This window comes from Bos indicus x Bos taurus, chromosome 9 (assembly GCF_003369695.1).
Source record: "Bos indicus x Bos taurus breed Angus x Brahman F1 hybrid chromosome 9, Bos_hybrid_MaternalHap_v2.0, whole genome shotgun sequence".
Lineage (NCBI taxonomy): Eukaryota > Metazoa > Chordata > Mammalia > Artiodactyla > Bovidae > Bos > Bos indicus x Bos taurus.
In genome coordinates this window covers 81,253,639-81,273,504 of record NC_040084.1, presented here as the reverse complement: position 1 = coordinate 81,273,504, position 19,866 = coordinate 81,253,639, and the positions used below count along the sequence as shown (strand labels likewise).

The window sequence follows — 19,866 nt, the reverse complement described above, 5'->3', positions numbered from 1 at the left end:
ACAAAGTTATAACAAAGATAGTCCAGTGAAGGGTGAGCCTACAATAGTCTTTTGTGAGAGTCTAAGGACCCAGGCCAAGATTTGACATTGACCCTTGGCACTGAGAAACTGTGTGCAGGAATGAGGAAGGGGGACTTGCTGGAAAACTGCACTTTACGGAGGTCACAACTGCTTAAAACCAGCTGCAACCTTTAAGACACTTCCAGTTAGGTGGATTCTGTCTGTGGTCTTTGTGAAATTCAAATTTACAGTTATATTTAATCTACCATACCCTGTGTGCATTTGCTTTCCTCTCCTGGACCCCTCTCAAGTCCAAGAATAAGACAGAAACGGTTCTTAAGACACTAAAGAAACTTAGCCCCTGGTTGACAGGTATCATCCACTCTCCAATATAAAGATTCATGATTTTGCAACCTTTCTCAGTTGGGAGGTGTCACAGTATTGTCAGTTAGGTAGACTCAGTCCTCTGTTTTACAGAAAAGGTTCATTTTCAGTCTCTTTCTCTCTCTCTCTCCATATATATACATACATACATATATATGTATGTATGTATATAATGTATAATATATGTATATAATGTATAATGTATGCTGCTGCTGCTGCTGCTAAGTCACTTCAGTCATGTCCAACTCTGTGCGACCCCAAAGACGGCAACCCATCAGTCTCCCCTGTCCCTGGGATTCTCAAGGCAAGAACACTGGAGTGGGTTGCCATTTCCTTCTCCAATGCGTGAGAGTGAAAAGTGAAAGTGAAGTCGCTCAGTTGTGTCCGACTCTTAGCAACCCCATGGACTGCGGCCCACCAGGGTCCTCCGTCCATGGGATTTTCCAGGCAAGAGTACTGGAGTGGGGTGCCATTCCCTTCTCCGTATAATGTATATATGTATATAATATATATACGTATATAATATCTCTCTCTCTCTCTCTCTCTCTCTCTATATATATATATATATATATATATACAGCCAGACTATCTATGATCTAAGTGGACCTCTTTGGAATCATTCCATATTTGCATGGGCTCAATTTTTGGAAAAATTAAGCATGCTCACCAAAAAATGGATGCTTTTGTAGTCAAAAATATTCCCTTTCCTTAGCTTCCTCTTGAGTAAAACCAGAGGCTGAACTGTCAGTGCTCTAACATTCAAGGCATTCAGGGATTCTTAGACAGTCTGGGTCTACACACTGAACCCATTTGACCTGGGATATGGCAACTTGGCTCCTTCTATATTCATAAAGCCCTGGTAGGTGATGGACAAAGGAAGGAACAATCTAAGGGGTTTTGTTATCGTCTCAGTTACTGTTCTATATATATATTGTTAGCTTCTTACTGCCTTTCCAGGGTGGATACAGTTGAGGAAGTAGAGAAACCCTTGCCTCCGGCGACTTCCCAAAAGGCAAGTAACCAATGGCCACACAGGTTAGAAATTCTCCATCCAGTCTTGTCCTTCAGGGCTGTGCCAGTCCCAGGGTGGCTATTATGTCTATGGAATTTTTCACACCTGTAGGAGGGAGCTCTGTGCAGTACAGGCAATCGGAGGTAGGGCAGCCCTCCTGGAAGCCCCCAAACGGATTGAGAAAAGATCATATGTATGACAGGGGTGGCCTGAGCATGGGGGTAGTTATTGCTTATCCGTAGTTGGTAACATGCACGCTAAGTCACCTTAGTCACGTCCGGCTCTTTGTGACCCTATGGACTATAGCCCTCCAGGCTCCTCTGTCCATGGAATTCTCCAGGCAAGAATACTGGACTGGGCTGCCATACCCTCCCTCCAAGTGAGCTGGTAACTTAATGGCTATGAATTGCTAGAAGAGCCATCTCTAGAATGGCTTACAGCATCTTTCTCAGCTTGATTATTATTTGATGTTTAGGCTCTTTGAGGAAAAAAAGAGATGAATTAAGGATCTTTTGCCCTAAAAATCAAAACCAAAACCTCTCGAAATACAGTCTCCACCCTTCCAATGGGAATGGAGTGCTTCTTCTACATGCCTGCAAATGCTTTTGCTGTGAACTCCACAGCCAGCCCAGATTAAATGTGGGTCAGGTCACACACTTTGCTGCAGATGTCATATTTTACTCTTCCTGCCTTATTCAGGTGTGAAAGGTTTATCTAAAGAATGTCTGAACAAGGTGTTAATAATAAATGAAAACTCTGATAGTGCTTAATTTTTCTGAAGACTATTACTATTTTAATACTTAAAGAAAAAAGCTATGGTCCTAGTATCAGATTTTTATTTTCATAAATCAGTAGTAACAACTGACTGAGTTTTGGAGCGAAACCATTTGTGAACTTGGGTAGCAGTGCAGCAGGCAAGCTGGATGATTAAGTTCACTTTATAAATTACTCACTCAGCTCAGAATCTTCAATAATAACCAAATATTTATTCAGTATTTCAAAGACCATGTAGAAAGTGTGAGCATTTTTTAAAACTATAGATTGAAATGTTAATAATGGCTATTTATGAATGGGAGATATTTGCATGATTTTCCAGTCTTTTCTGTTTCTTGTGGTGTTTAAATTTTTTCACACAGATTATGCTATTTTCATAATTGGCAAATGTAATTTAGAACTTTTGATTGTCAACTTTTCAAAATTAGCACATTATGCAATTATTAATATAAACATAATTCACATTATAAGCATTATATTTATTTTAATGTTAGTGACTAGTTAGCAGGTTAATAGGAATGTTTATGGTTAGTAGGTTAATAGGATCATTCCTAAATATCAGATTTACATGTAGAACACTGATCTACATTTTAAAAATGAAGTATATCTCAAAATACACATGCTCATTAACAGTCATAGTTTCATTACCTTTCTGCTGAGTCTGCGTTTAAGTTCCATTTTTGCTTCTTGCTCTTCTTCTTCATTTTTTTCTGTTTATTAATTGGGTGGGGGAGAGGAGGAAACGCATGAAGATTTAGTTATTATAAAAGATTATATAATCAGAAAGTAGATCAGGCCAGTTATTTGACTTCACATTGATCAAACACTCCACCAACATCTTTAAAAAGCTGTTCAAGATTCTGCAGAAAGATTGATCATTAATTTATAGATATATTATTTTTTCCTTATAGCACTGGTTTATTTACTAACAGTAAACCTTTTTGCCTCATTTCTTGTTTTCTTCTGAAAAAAACCCCAAGAATGCTCATACTCTGGTGAAAGTCTCTCACTGCTGATCATCTCATAGGCTTATAAGAACAATCTATCTGAATTCAGATAAAAATGTATTACTGGATCTGGCCTTCATGTGAAAATCTGAATCACATCAAAAGAACAAATTAAAACCATCTGATGCATGTCTGAGTTGCTGATTTCCATTCAAATCCAAGCAAAATACTTGATTTTTTTGCTTTGATTTCCATAGAAGCAGAATATAATAATTTCTCTGGATTTTGCTTTCAAACCAGAATGTTCTGAATGGGGTTATGGTGTTTGGTTGATGTGGATGATTTATTTTCTTGTGACTCTAACTTTCCAAAGTCTTCTCTTTATCCAGTGCTTCACCAAGTAGTACAATTTAATGGCCAACTCAAATGAATGCTGTCCAACAGATGGGATTAAGAAAAAAATGTCCAGAACTTTAAAAGAAATAAACACTGCTCAGGGTTTAATGCTAGCTACTTGATGACCTTCTCTTGGCTGCTTCCTGTAGCTCATTATTTGTTTGGTAAGTGAGCACAGATTCTCGGATACCAATGCTTACGAAAGATTATCTTTTAGAAAATGCCATAATGAATTCTACTGAAGGAAAGTCACACTTAGTATAAAGGCTCAACCAAAGAGCTGAAAAAGTCTCCTCCACAATTTTTAAAATTCAAATAGACTTCTTACTGTTAAGACTGTTTTTACTGTGAATATGATATCAGTATTCAATATTGCAACATTTGTATTTGCTTGCTGAGCATGCTAAATTCTCTATTAATTTTACTTATCTGGACAGGGAAAAGTTTTGACATTCTTCTGAAATACTAGTTTTAATTAATAAGAAAGAGGACGATCTGTCTGGTTATTTAAACAGAGAGTGGACATAAACTGAAATCACCTTGTAAGACAAGAAATGACGAGTTAGTATGTTTTCATTAAGTGTCTGAGAGAGCCAAATAAAATTTGATTATAATTCAGATTTCTTCTGAAAATACTGTAGGTTTTTCTAATTGCTTCACAAAATATATATCCTTTGATATCCTTAAAATACATCCTTAGGGTCAAATACTTTATGAGTTGGATAAGGCATGTGGGTTGTAAATTACTTGTAACAGACAAACACCAAACTTGTGGTTCATGTGATCCAAACAAGGGCTTTACAAGGTTAGGCATTTGATGATTTTAAGAAAAAAATTATAATCATTAAAACCTTTTTAGTCATTCTTCCTATACAACGATTATGCTACAATTTTCAAAAGTAATTTTCAAAGACAAAATACTCGTTATCTAATATGACTCAAAGCTAACAAATGCCCTAATTTTCATGAAATATATAAAATTTCATTTCCTTGAAGAGACTATTACCTAATTTTGCTCTATGAAGCACACTGCACATCTAGGTGTCAGCCAGTGACGTTTTTAAAAAAGAAGGGCCAACTGTAGTTAGTTAAATACACAGGAGTTTATATACCAATTGGGAATTCCTCTCTAACATCAGGAACTGACTTCCTTACATTTCCCATTTTTGAAATTATGTTTCTAAGGAAATTAGAGGAAGAGGGTGAGATGTGGAAGAAGGCTAATGTGATTCTTCCTCTGAATGTGTTAAATAGTCACTGTTAAATCTTTTACTAAGAGTCAAAATTAAACCTTAAACTTAGTTTGAAAAAATTCACCAAGTTTCTAGAACTTAAAAAAAAAATTATTAGGGGGTTAATTATAAAGTAGGATGTAAACATGGCACTTTAAACAGACTGGAAGAATGCTCATGAAGGAAGCTGCTGGCTCACTGACAAATCTTGCCCTCAGTAGCTCATCAGAGTAGAAAGGGGCAGATATCAGAACAGCCACAGAAAGCACTTGCCATAAACACACAAACAATGCACAGAGTTGAACAGCAGTGTGCACTGCAGGAAATCTGCCCTCCAAGTGCTGCCCTGAACCTCATATGGATGAGCTAAAAGGAGAAACAGAAAAGCAGCCAAGTGCCAGCAACTGGAGTGTGATGATACTCTTCACCAACTCAGACAAGATGGGTTCAAAAAGCTAAACATTTTTTTGTGAGATTGTTTTCACTTTGTGCTGTTTTGCATGTTTCTATATGGATTTTGTTAACAAACAAGAATGCAGTAATAAACCTACTTTGAAATGCACCCAAAAACAAAATGACTCCATAGATGGACAGATGTGTGACAAAGTAAGATGTTAATGGTAGAATACAGATAGTAGATACATGGATATTACTGTAAAATTGTTTCTAGTTTTCTGTATGCTTAAAAAATTTCGTAACAAAATGCCAGGGAAAAACACATGTAGAACTCAATGACTTAACACATGTTTTTTCTATGGAAGATTGAGCTGGAATTATAGTCATAACTAAATAGTATAAGAAGATCTGAATATTTTATCCCTACCCTGTCAAAGGTGTCCCATGAACATCTCTTTTCCTGAGAAGCAAAAGCTGACCTTTCAAGCACCAAAAGTGGCTTTCTATTTTAACAATATTAAGAAACTAGTACTAAAATCTAACTTAAATATATATATATATATATATATATATATATATTCAAAAAAAACCCTAGATGCACTAAAATAAGAAAGAGATCAAGTTAGGTGTGATACTGGGAATGATACTAAGAAATAAAATTTGTCCTGTGGTCTCTGATTAAAGCCATGAGCGTTGTGTGCCATTTGATTCATGTTTATGGAACTAGTGACGGGCCTGGATTTGAGAACTGTTGAATGTTTTATGCTGTGAATTAGTTTCCTAATGTGTCAAGAAAGGATGACCCAGTTAAGTATGTATCCTTAAAAACCACACCACACACACACACACTTCTTCAAACTGACAGTCATATTTCTTTTGAACAAAAAGCTGGAGATGAAACAAACAAGAGTAATCTGCATGGAAGAACATAAATATGACCCAAGTGATGAGTAAAAAGTAAAGTCAAGGAAAGTAGAGGAGGAAAGAGAATGGGAAAATGAAGCCATCCGTTTCCCTGGGACTGCTCAGAAGAATGTTCTGGGCGACCTCCACCAGTTCTCTTTTCTGCTTCCCTTGGCCACACAATATTGTGTCAGGAGATCATAAGCCATTTATCATCCTCTATAGACTGGAAACGTGTCTTTTGTTTCCAGAATAAGCATGCACAGACAAACTAAGAAGGAAGTTAAAAAAAAAAGGGCTGGAGTCAAATCTGAAGTTGACTTTGGCGTTTCACTCTTTCCTGAACCTCCAGGAAAATGGAGTATAAATGCCAAGACAGCACTTAAGATCAATGTGTGATAAATTTCTAGATCTATGAAACAGTTCCTCAAATAACCAAACACCAATGTGGTTTGGCACGGTCTGTCTCCCAGAAGCAGGAAAGAATTACCCAGAATTCACTCTTTTTTTTTCTCTAGGTATTGCATCAGGCAGCCAATAAGACACACTCTGGATTTCAGGAGCTTATGGACTACATTTGAGCTTATCTACAATTTAATTCAATCAGTATTTCCCAGGAACCTATTATCAAAAGCCATGAGTCTTTTTGGTTTAGGTTTGTTGTCAAAATTAGACGTTGCTTTCGTTCTTCTTCCTCAGAAAGCTAAACACATTTTTTTTTCTTATCTAGCCGTGACTTTTTCCATCTCCAAACTGGCTCCTCTACACACTGATGGTCATTTAAGTTCTTGGGTTCCATTTCAGTTATGCTCACAGCCAGAAAGAAACCCTCCCAAGGAAAGAAACTCATAGACCGTATTCATAGTTGGGTTTTCTTAGCAAAAGCAACTGTAGAATACATATGCTGTTAAAAAAATCTTTCTTTTCCTTTGGGAAAGAAAACAACTCACTTGGAGAATGGGGATCATCCAGACAGGCCAACTTGACTCTAAAAGCCTGGTTGAAAAAGATTTCCCACACACTGGCGACTCATTACTATTACAGTACTCTCTGGAGTTCTGCCCAGCCCTACTCTTTGATATTTCATACAATAAAAAGCTCTTTTGAAACTGGGCTAATAATATATAAAACTACAGCTAGGCTCAATTTTAAAATATCCATTACTTAACTCACTGTGGTTAGTAACCACATCGATCCACTACAGCAGGACAAGCTGCTTCTATTCATTTTATAGCTTCAACATATGAACTCCAGTAACGTAAATACGACCAGAGTGATGAGTAAAAAGTGAAGTCAAAGAAAATAAAGGGGGAAAGAGAATGGGACGATGACGTAGGAAAATGAATGAAGAACTCCTTAGGAGCTGAGAAATTATAAATAACCCAGGAGGGAAATAAGTGTTATCATAACAAAGGAAAATGAAATGGATTGAAAAATTCCTTTTCCCAAAATTCTGTTTTAAATGGAGTCCTTTGTTAAACCTGGCAATAAACTGTATTATTAATAATAATATAGGAATGCTTGATTTATTTCCTTGTGGATTCTTAGGCCTTTTCTTTGACATTTAGTTGCAAGCACATTGAAGCATTTTCTTCTATTTAGTATCTGGGTGAAAGAATACATGGAATATATTTCATGCTTTTTAAAAACAAATGTCACAACCACAATTGCTGTGGGGGATATCAGGCTTCAAGCCATAAAATTAAATTCATACTTCAAGAAATTATTTTTAACATGACAAATAAATAATTGTATTAAAATGTGATCTAAATGGGTCATTTCAATCATTTGTGAATACATATATTAAGGTTCCCTGTTGATAAATGGATCGTCTCTAGAGGGAGCTTGTTCATGGTTACACAAGGAATTCACTGTGTAGAACATGATACTCACGCTTCAGGATATTTCTCTGTTCTAATTCTTCAGTGGTGGGCCTCTGGCTAAGTCTCCTATGATGACAAAACAGATACATGGCAGGTTAGATGCAAAATAAAGCAACAAGCAAAGCTGCATTTTTTCACGTTTTGAGAAACAAAAATCCATTTTAAAATTATTTATTTATTTGATTGATTGTGGCAGCTCTTAGTTGTGGCACATGGGATGTTAATTTAGTCGTGGGGGATTTTTTTTGCTGTGGTGTGAAGGCTTAGCTGCTCCACAGCATGTGGGATCTTAGTTCCCTGACCAAGGATTGAACCCAAGTCCCTTCACTGCAAGGCAGATTTTTTACCACTGGATCACCAGAAACGTTTCACAAAAATCCACTTTTAAGCCTACAAAATAAAAGCCTCCTTTTCATTAGTTTGGAGACTGGAGATTGTGGCTAAGACTGCTAACTACACATCCTCCCTTCTTTTGTGTAGAAGCAGAACTCCCAGAGTTTTAGCTAAACACACAACTATAAATTTCTGCCCAGTGGCAAGGTACAGTCACGTGACTGAGTTCTTGTGATCTGGGATGTGAGCAGAAGTAGTGTTTGTAACGTCTGCTTTTTACCCTTAAAATGACTGAAAGTGTATTCCCTTTTCTCTCTTTCCTTCTTCCACAGGCCAGAACTTGAACATGGTCATGTGGGCCAGCTCGGATTATACAGATGAGGCTATCATGGAGACGGAAGAGCAACAAGATGGAAGGAACCTGGGAACCTGTCTGACTGCCAGAAGCTGCGTACCCCACCCACACTGGACAGCCCACCTCCCTCTACACTGCGATGTGAAAAAGAAACAAACACCTCAAAGTGCCTTGCTTGGACCACAGCACTTTTTGGTCTTTGTTAAGGGGCTTCCTTGGTGGTTCAGATGGTAAAGAATCTGCCTACAGTGCAAGAGACTCAGGTTCAATCCCTGGTCATGAAGATGCCCTGGAGAAGGAAATGGCTACCCACTCCAATGTTTTTGCCAGGGAAATCCCATGGACAGAGGAGGCTGGCAGGCTACAGTCCATAGAGTTGCAGAGTCAGACATGAATGAGCAACTAACAGTTTCTTTCAGATCAGCTTAGCCTGTACCCTAATTAACACACAGATCATCAGAATCTAAGAAAAGGCTGCTGCTCAAGGGTTCATACCAACTCATGAGATGATCAATTTATATTGTACAGTGTTTTCAGGAAAACACTGCTTTGGGATCTCAAATAATTTTACAATGCATATAAAGTTATCTCGGGCTACATAAGCCCTTTCCATCTACCTTCGAGAAAAGTGAGGCTCAGTTGGGATTAGTACCTAACCATTTATACATAAGAGCTCAATATCCTAATAACCCTTGGTCTCGGTCTTACTTACATTATTAATTTATTGTTAATCACTGACAAAAACTTCCTCTGGATGTAGACTGAATTTGTGCAAATTAAATTAATATACATTAAAGGCAATCTTAATACAAGATACTGTCAACTCTGTTTATGGCTGTATAGAAATGATATGAAGAATTAAAATCAATGCTATTTTGAATAGCTCATTAAAAAGTTTAAAATTTAATCTTCATTAGAGCCATCCTGAAATTCATTTAATATGTGAGCCCACAGAAAGCCCCAGTGAAAATCTTTGCCAGCCAAATTTTGTGCCATTCATGTATCCTATGTTACATATCTGTACTATATGGTCCCCCATAAGACACTGTTCTTCTTTTGCTTATGGACTTTCTTTATCTGGAATGCCCTTCTCTCCCTCTTCACCCGCTGAAATCTCATAAATTATTAAAGGCTCCTGGTTCTTTATCCCTCTACAATGGTTCTAAATAAATTATGAAAGTGAAAAAGTGAAAGCTAGTCACACAGTCGTGTCTGACTCTTTGTGATCCCATGGACCGTAGCCTACCAGGCTCCTCTGTCCATGGAATTCTCCAGGCAAGAGTATTGGAGTGGGTTGACATTTCCTTCTCCAGAGGATCTTCCCAACCCATGGATCGAACCCAGGTCCCCTGAATTGCAGGCAGATTCTTTACCAATTGAGCTACTAGTGAAGCCCCCCAAAAAGTGAAAGTCACTCAGTCGTGTCTGACTGTTTGCAATAGTCCATGGAATTCTCAAGGCCAGAATATTGGAATGGGTAGCCTTTCCCTTCCCCAGGGGATCTTCCCAACCCACGGATCGAACCCAGGTCTCCCACATTGCAGACAGAGTCTTTACCAGCTGAGCTGCAAGGGAAGGCCAAGAACACTGAACACTGGAGTGGATGGCCTATCCCTTCTCCAGGGGATCTTCCTGACCCAGGAATTGAACCAGGGTCTCCTGCATTGCAGGCAGATTCATTACTAACTGAGCTATCAGAGAAACCCCACATAAATTATACATCTATTAAATTAAACATTAAAGAGCTTATCATCACAAAGATAATAATCACTGCATACAGTGACAGCAGCCATGAAATCAGAAGACGATTGCTTCTTGGCAGGAAAGCTATGAAAAACTTAGTGCGTTGAAAAGCAGAGATGTTACTCTGCCAGCAAAGGTCCGTATAGTGAAGGCTGCAGTCTTCCCAGTCATGTATGGTTATGAGAGTTAGACCCTAAAGAAGGCAGAATGCCAAAAAATTGATGCCTTAGAACTGTGGTGCTGGAGAAGATCCTGAAAGTCCCTCAGACAGCAAGGAAATCAAACCAGTCAATCTTAAGGGAAATCAACCCTGAATACGCTTTGGAAGGACTGATGCTGAAGCTGAAGCTCCAGTATTTTGGTCATTTGATGCGAACAGTCAACTCACTGGAAAAGTCCGTGATGCTGGAAAAGATTGAGGGTGGAAGGAAAAGAGGGTGTCAGAGTACGAGATGGCTGGATGGCATCACCGATGCAATTGGGCAAACTTCGGGAGATGATGGGGACAGGGAGGGCTGTGAGCTGCAGTCCATGCGGTCGAAAAGGGCTGGACACCACTGGGCAACCGAACAACAGCAACATGGCTGTTTCATGGTGTCAACTTCTCACAGTGTTCGTCATCAGTCCCTGCCTTGGAGTGTGTGGGGTCTGTTTTAATTTGTCACTGCTATAAACACCCTTGAAATAAATATCTTCGTAAAATACAGCGTTGTTTTTTTTTCTCCCCTTGGTTGGATTATTTCCTTCTTGTATAAAACCTTCCAGATAGTATTATCATGTAAAGAAATACTGCTTTAGAATTATTTTCTCATATTAAGTCGCTCTTCAGAATCACTGAACTAGAGCAATGTAGACAAGTCTATTTTTTCATAAAGTTGCTGACATTGGGTTTAATGTTTTAAAGTGTTTTACCAATTTAAGGGATACATAATAATTTAACTTAATGAAAAATACTTAATGGTATTAAGTGCTCGCTAGGATCCTCGGCTTCAGTGTACCATTGATTTTACCAGCATAAGCGCTGGGCTTGGCCCCAGTCTGTAAAACAGATAACGGCTTCTGGAACCCTCATGGCCAACCCTGCAGGTACATCACAGTCATAGAAATCTCCCACGCTCAAGCAAGGTGGGGACTTCTCTCCCACCTCCAAATCTTGTTCTGGTGGTTCAGACTGTTCCCTTCTCCCTAATTGATGCAACCTGTTTTTTTATGCAGCGTGAGGGCAGGTAGCAAAATAATACTCAAATAAGCTTATATTAATAATAAAAAGGAGAGCTTCAGCACTCACTGCTGTTAAAACTGCCAGTTACGCATATACGTGGCATCTGGAAAAACAGTACGGATGAACCTATTTCCAGGGCAGGAATAGATATGCAGACATAGAGAACAGACACGTGGGCACAGGAGGAGAAGGGGAGGGTGGGGCGAACTGGGAGATTAGGATATATACACTAATATGTGTAAAATAGCTAGTAGGAAGCTGCTGTTCAGCACAGGGAGCTCAGCTTGGTGCTGTGATGACCTAGAGGGGTCGGATGGGGGAAATGGGGTGGAAAGGAGGTCCAAGAGGGTGGGGATATATGTATTCACGTGGCTGATTCACTTTGTTGTACAGCAGAAACTAACACAACATTGCAAAGCAATTATAAAATAAATAACTCCAATAAAAATAATAATTAAAAAAAAAAAACCTGCCAATTACATGGGCTCCCGAAGACACAAGTGGCAAAGTAGACATCCTACAATGGCTAAAAGCAGGAAGTGCAGGCAGAGACCATTTATTTGGAGTAAAAAGTGGGAAGTTTTCATTTAGGGGCTATGGTTCCCTGACTTAGATGTAATTGGCCACTGATACTAACTAATATTTCTATCATCTCACAGCCCCCAGGGCAGAACCTTGCGGCAATCACAGCAATGTTAGGGAGTCCACGAATCAGACCAGGAGATGGGCAAACTATGGGTGTGAGGTCAAATGTGGCCTGTTGCCTGTTTTGGTGAAGAACGTTTTCTTGGAACGTAGGCACACTCATCCATTTCTGTGTTGTTTATGGCTGCTCCGTGCTACAACAGCACAGTCCAGCAGCTGCAACAGGGACTCTCTGGCCAACAAAGCCTAAAATATTTACTAACTGGTCCTTTATAGAAAGAGCCTGTCCCTACTTGGATCAGGCTTTGGCAACCTCAAAGCCAACTGGCTAGCTAGACCAATAAGTACGTGCCTTGGACTTCCTCGGTGGTTCATTGGTTAAGACCCCAAGCTTCCACTGCAGGGGCATGGGTTTGATCACTGGTTGCTTCTCTGGTGGCTCAGCGGTTAAAGTATCTGCCTGGAATGTGGGAGACCCGGGTTCGATCCCCGGTCGGGAAGATCCCCTGGAGAAGGAAACGGCAACCCACTCCAGTACTCTTCCCTGGAGAATCCCATGGACGGAGGAGCCTGGTAGGCTACAGCCCATGGGGTTGCAAAGAGTCGGACATGACTGAGAGACTTCACTTTCTTGGGGAACTAAGATCCCATATGTTACAGGGCATGGCCAAAAAAATTAAAAAATAAAAAACAGTATTATTATTATTTCTTTTTTAAAGGCAGGCTCATTGAGTGATTTACCATCAAAGACCAACTTTAAAAGATCAGAGAGGCCGAGTATGCCTTTCTACGAGGAATTCACAGTGATCTCAGTCAGGCAGGGAATTGCAGGAGAGGGGAAAGTAAGAACTCATCAGAGCTCTTCCCAAACGTCAGCAATTACCTGACGAGCTTGGTTCCAATCTGCTGTCGGATTTCCTGCCTCTCTTCTTCAGATGTGCACTGCAAGATGTTTTTGTCCTCTAATTCCTTCTTAGACGGTCTGTTGCCAAGTTTGATAGCAAGAGTGTCCCTTCGTCGTATCTTGCTTGCCAAAGCACCTGAGGATTGGAAAAGGCAGAAGCGCAGAGAAAGGCTTTTAACAAGTGGCCCTCAGGTTACACATGGCAGAGGCTTTTTAAACAGAGCCAGACCAAATTCTTTATCCACATGCAAGAGCAGAATTTCAATTAACCTAAAGTAAAAAAAAGTTTCGCGTTAGATGCAATTCATGTTGAAAAACTAAAAACTGTTTGTTTTTTAATGTTCTGAAAAATGTTGGGAAACTCTGAAAAAACCTGCAACTATCACCTCATCATTTGGACAGTGATGATGAGTGAAGTTGCTCAGTCGTGTCTGACTCTTTGGATCCCATGGATTGCAGCCTACCAGGCTCCTCTGTCCATAGAACCGGACAGTGGTATCTGAAGTTTATTCTGCTGAGACGGCATATCATGGAAATCACTGAATGCATAATACATTTCTTTTCTTTTTCAAGTCTTAAAAACCTAGCCTCCTTGCTTATTTTGTATAGTAAATCTCTGTCTTCTCTTTTCCTCCCTTCGCTCAGAAAACCACACCAAAAGAAGTCTATCTTCGATGCACGTATGTGTGCTAAGTCACTTCAGTTGTCCCCGACTCTTTGTGAACCCATGGACTGTAGCCCGCCAGGCTCCTCTGTCCACGGGATTCCCCAGGCAAGAACACTGGAGTGGGTTGCCATTTCCTCCTCCAGGGGATCTTCCCGACTCAGGGACTGAACCTGTGTCTCTTGTGTCTCCTTCATTGGCAGGCGGGTTCTCTACCACTAGCGCCACCTGGGAGGGCCCTATCTTCCATACCAGTGTTTTAATCCTAAATTACCCAAGAATCCCTGATACCTCAGAGGATAGTAAACACCAAAGGATGACAATGATTTTTGCTGTTGCTTGATTTTATTGTTGTTCAATAATGATCTTTTTTATTGTTCAGTACAAACTAGAAGGAGTTTGACAAACTGCTATTTAATCATGAATATATTAAAAACTTTTCATAAACTGTAAATTCCATAGTGAATCCCTCCCAAGTCATCCAGATGACTTTTTTAAAAGTCATCCTTTTAAAAAAGTTCTTTTTTAAAGAACAGCATCCTTCCAGTTGCCTAAGTTATATGTACACAGTTGGCCTCATCCACTTTACTATCATTCCTTCTTAGAAAGCATACCATTTTATTATTATGACTGAGTGACTGCTTTTAGTTCTTAAAAGGTATTAGTCATTCTTGACTCACTCCTCATTTTAAACCACAGTATAAAAGTGAGTGAAATTCTAAAACACCTCCCATGAGTAATCCAGAGAATCCCCGTTGATGCTTGTTATTCAAGAAAGGTCCCAGGGTAGAAGGGTCATCTCTGACCAACCTGAGAAAGGCCTCTGTCGTCTTTTTAGACAAGTTCAAATAGGCATACTGGCCTCATAGACTGTTTCCCTCACCCCTCTGCCCTGTGGAATCATCTTTCAGAAAGGTCTGTCGTCTACACCTAAACTTCAGAAGATACACATTTCTAATCTGGGAAGGGCAGATGAGGGGAAAGAAAGTATCAGGTGTCTGGTTCCTGATGATGCTTTTGTTTTTTCAGAATGCACCTGCTTCTGGCCACCGTGGACTTCCCTCCCTTCCTCCCTCTTGAAAAGTCTTACTTTCTCCACTGCCATCCTCGTCCTCATCTTCTTCGTCGTCATCGTCATCGGTGTACAAGATGGGTCCGTCAGAGTCGGAGTCATTGGCCTGGTATTCCCTTTGGCCTTCGTCCTCTGAAGATTCTCCCATCAGCCCAGGAGTCAGGAGCCGAGGCGCTGCCTTCCCCAGCTCATCTTTGGTGGTGAAGCTATGAAAGGCACAGACACATGGGGGTGGTGTGAAGCTCAGAGCAACCCTCGAGGATGATGCCAACACAGGAGACAGAGCTCTAGTTTCATAAGCATCCTTTGGGTGTGAAAGGAGAAAGCAGATACCAGCCAGCTAAAGTCGCTGAAACAGGGCAACAGTACTGCATTCCTTAATTCTCAAGGTTTTAGTCTCATCTGACAAATGAAAAGGATTGACCAGATAGTGGCCAATACATTTAGTATGTGAATACTGTAAAACTGTATTTTGAAAATGTATTTTTCCCTAGCCTTAGGGAGGTTCAGTGGAAAGAACAATTAGCCAGAAGCGCTTAGATATTTGACTTTGTACTTTTTCTTGAGTCTGTAACTCCGACTTATCCTTCCCAGTCTAGGTTAAAGACTCAACTCCCCGAGGAATATTTCACTGCCCATCAAACTAGTTCCTTACATCCCTCTCCCTGCTCCCATGGTGACCTGAAGCCCCCCACCACTGGTGCACTTAGCACATGCATCTCAGTCTGCCTCCCTAACCCTGCAAAGTTCCTTGACAAGGAGGACTCATCTTGTTTTGCAGCTCAGCACCTAGAAGGCTCCTGCCACAGAAAAGTACATCATCTTCAACTGCTATGTGAATTAATCCTATTTTTTCATCACAGCCAGTGTACTAACAGTCAAAAACTATATATCTTCTCTGTGCTTCATTTGTCCATTTATAAAACTGTCTGTCATATGATATTAACATTACCATAAGATGCTGGGAGGGATTGGGGGCAGGAGGAGAAGGGGATGACAGAGAATGAGATGGCTGGATGGCATCACCGACTCGATAGACATGAGTTTGGGTAAACTCCGGGAGTTGGTGATGGATAGGGAAGCCTGTCGTACTATGATTCATGGGGATCGCATAGAGTCAGACATGACTGACTGACTGAACTGAACTGAAGATTATATTAACAATACAAGATGGAAAATGTGAAAGCTAAGTGGCCTCTCTAGAAGAAAGATGATATGTAAGGATGCAATGAGTTTCTATTATTTAGCTTGATAAAAGTTTCTAACTTAAAGTTACTATAAATACACAAAGCTTGGCAATTTCACAGACTAGAATTTTAAAAATACTTTACATCAAAAACATATCACTTCAGAAACAATACAATCTTCATTTTAAGATACAGAAGCTCCCCACATTGCCTTCTGATATAAAAAGAAGAATCCCAATTTGGACGTCACACTTCTGAACAACCATTTAGTGCAAAACATGTGCTTGTGGTTCACACTGCAAAAAAATTTTTTTAAATAGTTGTTTGAATGATAAAAACAGGTAAGCTTTGTCAGACTCTAAAGTATTGAAAATTCTACTTTGTGGTTGATAAGCCTGAAATAGTCAATTTTAAACTTATTAGGAAAATCCAACAGCCAAAAATTCTTGTTTTCAAGTGAGTAAATATGAAATTTCCTCTTTAATTGCATAAAATACATAAAGCATAAAATTTACCATTTTAACCATTTTGAAGTGTTTAGTTCAGTGGCATTAAGTATATTTATACTGTTGTGCAACTATCACCAACATCCATCTCGAGTTTTTCATCTTCCCAAACTCAAACTCTGTACCCATTAAACAGTATGTGTCCATTCCTCCTCCCTTAACTCACGGCAACCGCCATTCTACCTTCTGTCTCTACAAATCTGACTGTCTTTGGTGCTTCGTTACATGAAATTATGCAACACTTGTCCTTTTGTGTCTGACTTACACTCACTTAGGATGTCTTAAAAGTTCCTGCGTGTGGCAGCATGTGTCAGAATGTCCTTCCTTTTCAAAGCTGCATAGTGTTCCACCATATGTATATGTCACATTTTGTTTATCAATTCATCATTCTCTGGACACGTGGGTTGTTTCTAACTTTCGGTTGATGTGAATGATGCAGCTATGGATGTGCGTGTGTGCTCAGTCGCTCAGTCGTGTCTGACTCTTTGCGAGCCCATGGATTGTAGCCCACCAGGCTCCTCTGTCCATGGGATTTTCCAGGCAAAAACACTGGAGTGGGTTGCCATTACCTACTCCAGGGGATCTTCCCACATCTATGGACATTGGTGTACAAATATCTGTTTGAGTACCTGCTTTCAAATTTTTTGGTTATATGCACAGAAGAGGGCTTCTCCAGTTACTCGCCAGTAAAGAATCCACCTTCAGTGCAAGAGACGTGAATTTGAGCCCTGAGTCAGCAAGATCTGCTGCAGGAGAGCCCGGCAACCCACTCCAGTGTTCTTGCCTGGACAATCCCATGGAAAGAGGAACCTGGCAGGCTACAGTCCATAGGGTCACAAACAGTCAGACACAACTGAAGCGACTAAGCACGCACACACAGAAGTAGAATTGCGGAATCATACAGTAATCTTATGTTTAATTTTCTGAAAAACTACCACATTGCTTCCAAAGTATGACATCTCATTTTAAATACGAGAAGATTTATTTTGTGGAAACACTTGTTCACAGTCTGGATTTCTAGTGTACTGCCCCTGGAGGCCATTCTTGCTTGGAGAGTGCCACGGTGGGTGACTGAGGCACATTAAAAAGATATGCCAACTATTAACACATTCTGAGGAGCAGAACAAAGCTACCTCAGGAATGAGTCCTAGCATTTGTTCATATCACTGTTCATTAATTTATCATGATACCGATTATTTTAATCTTATTATTTGCGTTTTATAATGCTTTGAAGTTTTTTAAGACTTCTGCCTACATTGACAACTTAACCACTGTTCTACAGCAGCAGTCCCCAGCTTTTTTGGCTCCAGGGACCAGTTTCACAGAAGACAGTTTTTCCACGAATCGAAGTGAGGCTTCACCTGCTGCTTACCACCTGCTGTGTGGCCTGGTTCCTAACAGGCCATGGACCTGTGTGGAGGGGAGACCTATGTTCCATAGTATAAGGATGGCAGGTAATGTATAGTTCATGGAATCCAAGAATGCCATGAACGAGCTGCCCAAACAAGGTGGCAATTCCAGTCTACAACCCCGACTCAAAACTCTATCAAATGTTATGTTATTAAGATTCACAGTCTACCTATCAAATGTGATGTTATATTTTAACTCATACCTAATAATATGTTATGTTGATATATTATATATTATATTTAATTTAATATTAAATATTTTACTCTAAATTTTTATCAGTCAATTCATGACTTGGCTCTTATTTTACTCCTACATTTCTTGGGCACACTGTAAAATACAGTGAACTCTATAAATGTTTGTGGATAAAAGAGTTGAATCTCATTTGGATATGGGCTTCAGATGGATGTATTAGTTTCTGCTTTACATTATACCAGAATTATACACTACTAATGAACCTACCAACAAACAGAACTCGACCAAATAGTTACTAGTCTGCACTATGTGGATAAAAGTAGGTGTTTTTACACAGGGCCACTTGTCTTCTTTAAAGTGTTCACATTTGCATTCCCAACAAAAGCCTCTTCATAAAATGACAGAATTTTCACACATTCGTTGACTAAACATAACTGAGGGAGAGTTCTAAGGACAGCAAGAGACGAAGAGCCAGAAATTCTAATTCACATCTCCACTTAAAAACGGAAGAAAGTATTTGGAAGGAAATTTGAGAGACTACTTATTCCAAGCTCATTAACTCAAAAGCAAACACAAACTGTCCCTGTGGGATGAACTGTAATTTAAATTTTTAATTTTGTAGAATGTACAGAGAAGAAAATCTCCATGCCCTCTTCTAGGAAAGCATTATAGTTACCCAGACTGACAGGAAACTCTATTCTAAATACCTCGTTGTCTAATGATGTTCTCAGCTCACTCCCTCTGGTCACAGTCCCAGTGGAAATGGAGAAGAGATACTCACTTCTCGTCTGTCAATCCTCCAAGTACTCAGGCTGAAGACGGGTATTAAGCCTCCAGCATGAAGCTTAGCACCGTGCAGTGCCCTTCCTAAAATGATTCTGCTAGAGAGCTGGACCGAATCAGGTCACCTTTGGAAACGGGCTTTCTCAGTGCTTGAGACTATCTGAGGAATTATTTTATATTTTGTTCTTTTATATACTGAATAGTGAATCCATGTATCCGATCTTCTTCCCTAGTTATTTTGGTAAAAACTAATCTTGTTTTTTGTTTTTTTTTTTTACCTTTTTTTTTTTTTGGCCATGTACCACGGCATGTAGGATCTTAGTTCCCTGACTAGGGATCAAACCCACAGCCCCTGTTATGGAAGGGCAGATCTTAACCCCTGGACTGCCATGGAAGCCCAGGTAAAAACTGATCTTAATTATAATTTCTTGTCCACTTTTTTATCTTTGGTGCTTTGTACACTGCCTGGCACATAGAAGGCAAGCAAAAAATATAGTCGAATGACTGTTCTGTTTTAAAGACTGGAATTAAAGCTGATGTTAGCAAACACTAATAATTAAATGAAGACATCTGCTCTGGGCTGGAAGTATTCAGGACACCATAAGCATTCATTTCAATATATTGTTTTCTGAATCATTTATTAAAATATTGAAAAAAATAATTTATACATTAACATTTATTTATCTTCCCTTGGCTTTCTTTTGAATGATAGTACCCAAAATGATAGAAACAAACACAAAAGAACCTGCAAAAGAAGTAGAAGCAAGTGTTTGGAAACTTATGAAATTCCATAGTCATGTATGGATGTGAGAGTTGGACCATAAAGAAGGCTGAGCACCAAAGAATTGATGCTTTCAAACTGTGGTGCTGGAGAAGACTCCTGAGAGTCCCTTGGACAGCAAGGAGATCAAATCAGTCAATAC

The 19,866-nt window shown here is 39.5% G+C and overlaps 1 protein-coding gene across 5 annotated transcripts in view; it reads right to left on the bottom strand.

Annotated features, from left to right (window-relative positions):
• The window catches only part of PHACTR2 (phosphatase and actin regulator 2), a 222,614-nt gene that overhangs the window by 28,525 nt on the left and 174,223 nt on the right, over window positions 1–19,866 (bottom strand). For all 5 annotated transcript variants that reach the window (XM_027551746.1, XM_027551745.1, XM_027551748.1 and 2 more), the window contains 4 exons: window positions 14,884–15,071; window positions 13,109–13,265; window positions 7,938–7,993; window positions 2,819–2,880 (listed from right to left, as the gene is read on the bottom strand). In XM_027551746.1, the coding sequence (XP_027407547.1) occupies window positions 2,819–2,880; window positions 7,938–7,993; window positions 13,109–13,265; window positions 14,884–15,071 (463 nt within the window). The remainder of the gene's footprint in view (window positions 1–2,818; window positions 2,881–7,937; window positions 7,994–13,108; window positions 13,266–14,883; window positions 15,072–19,866) is intronic.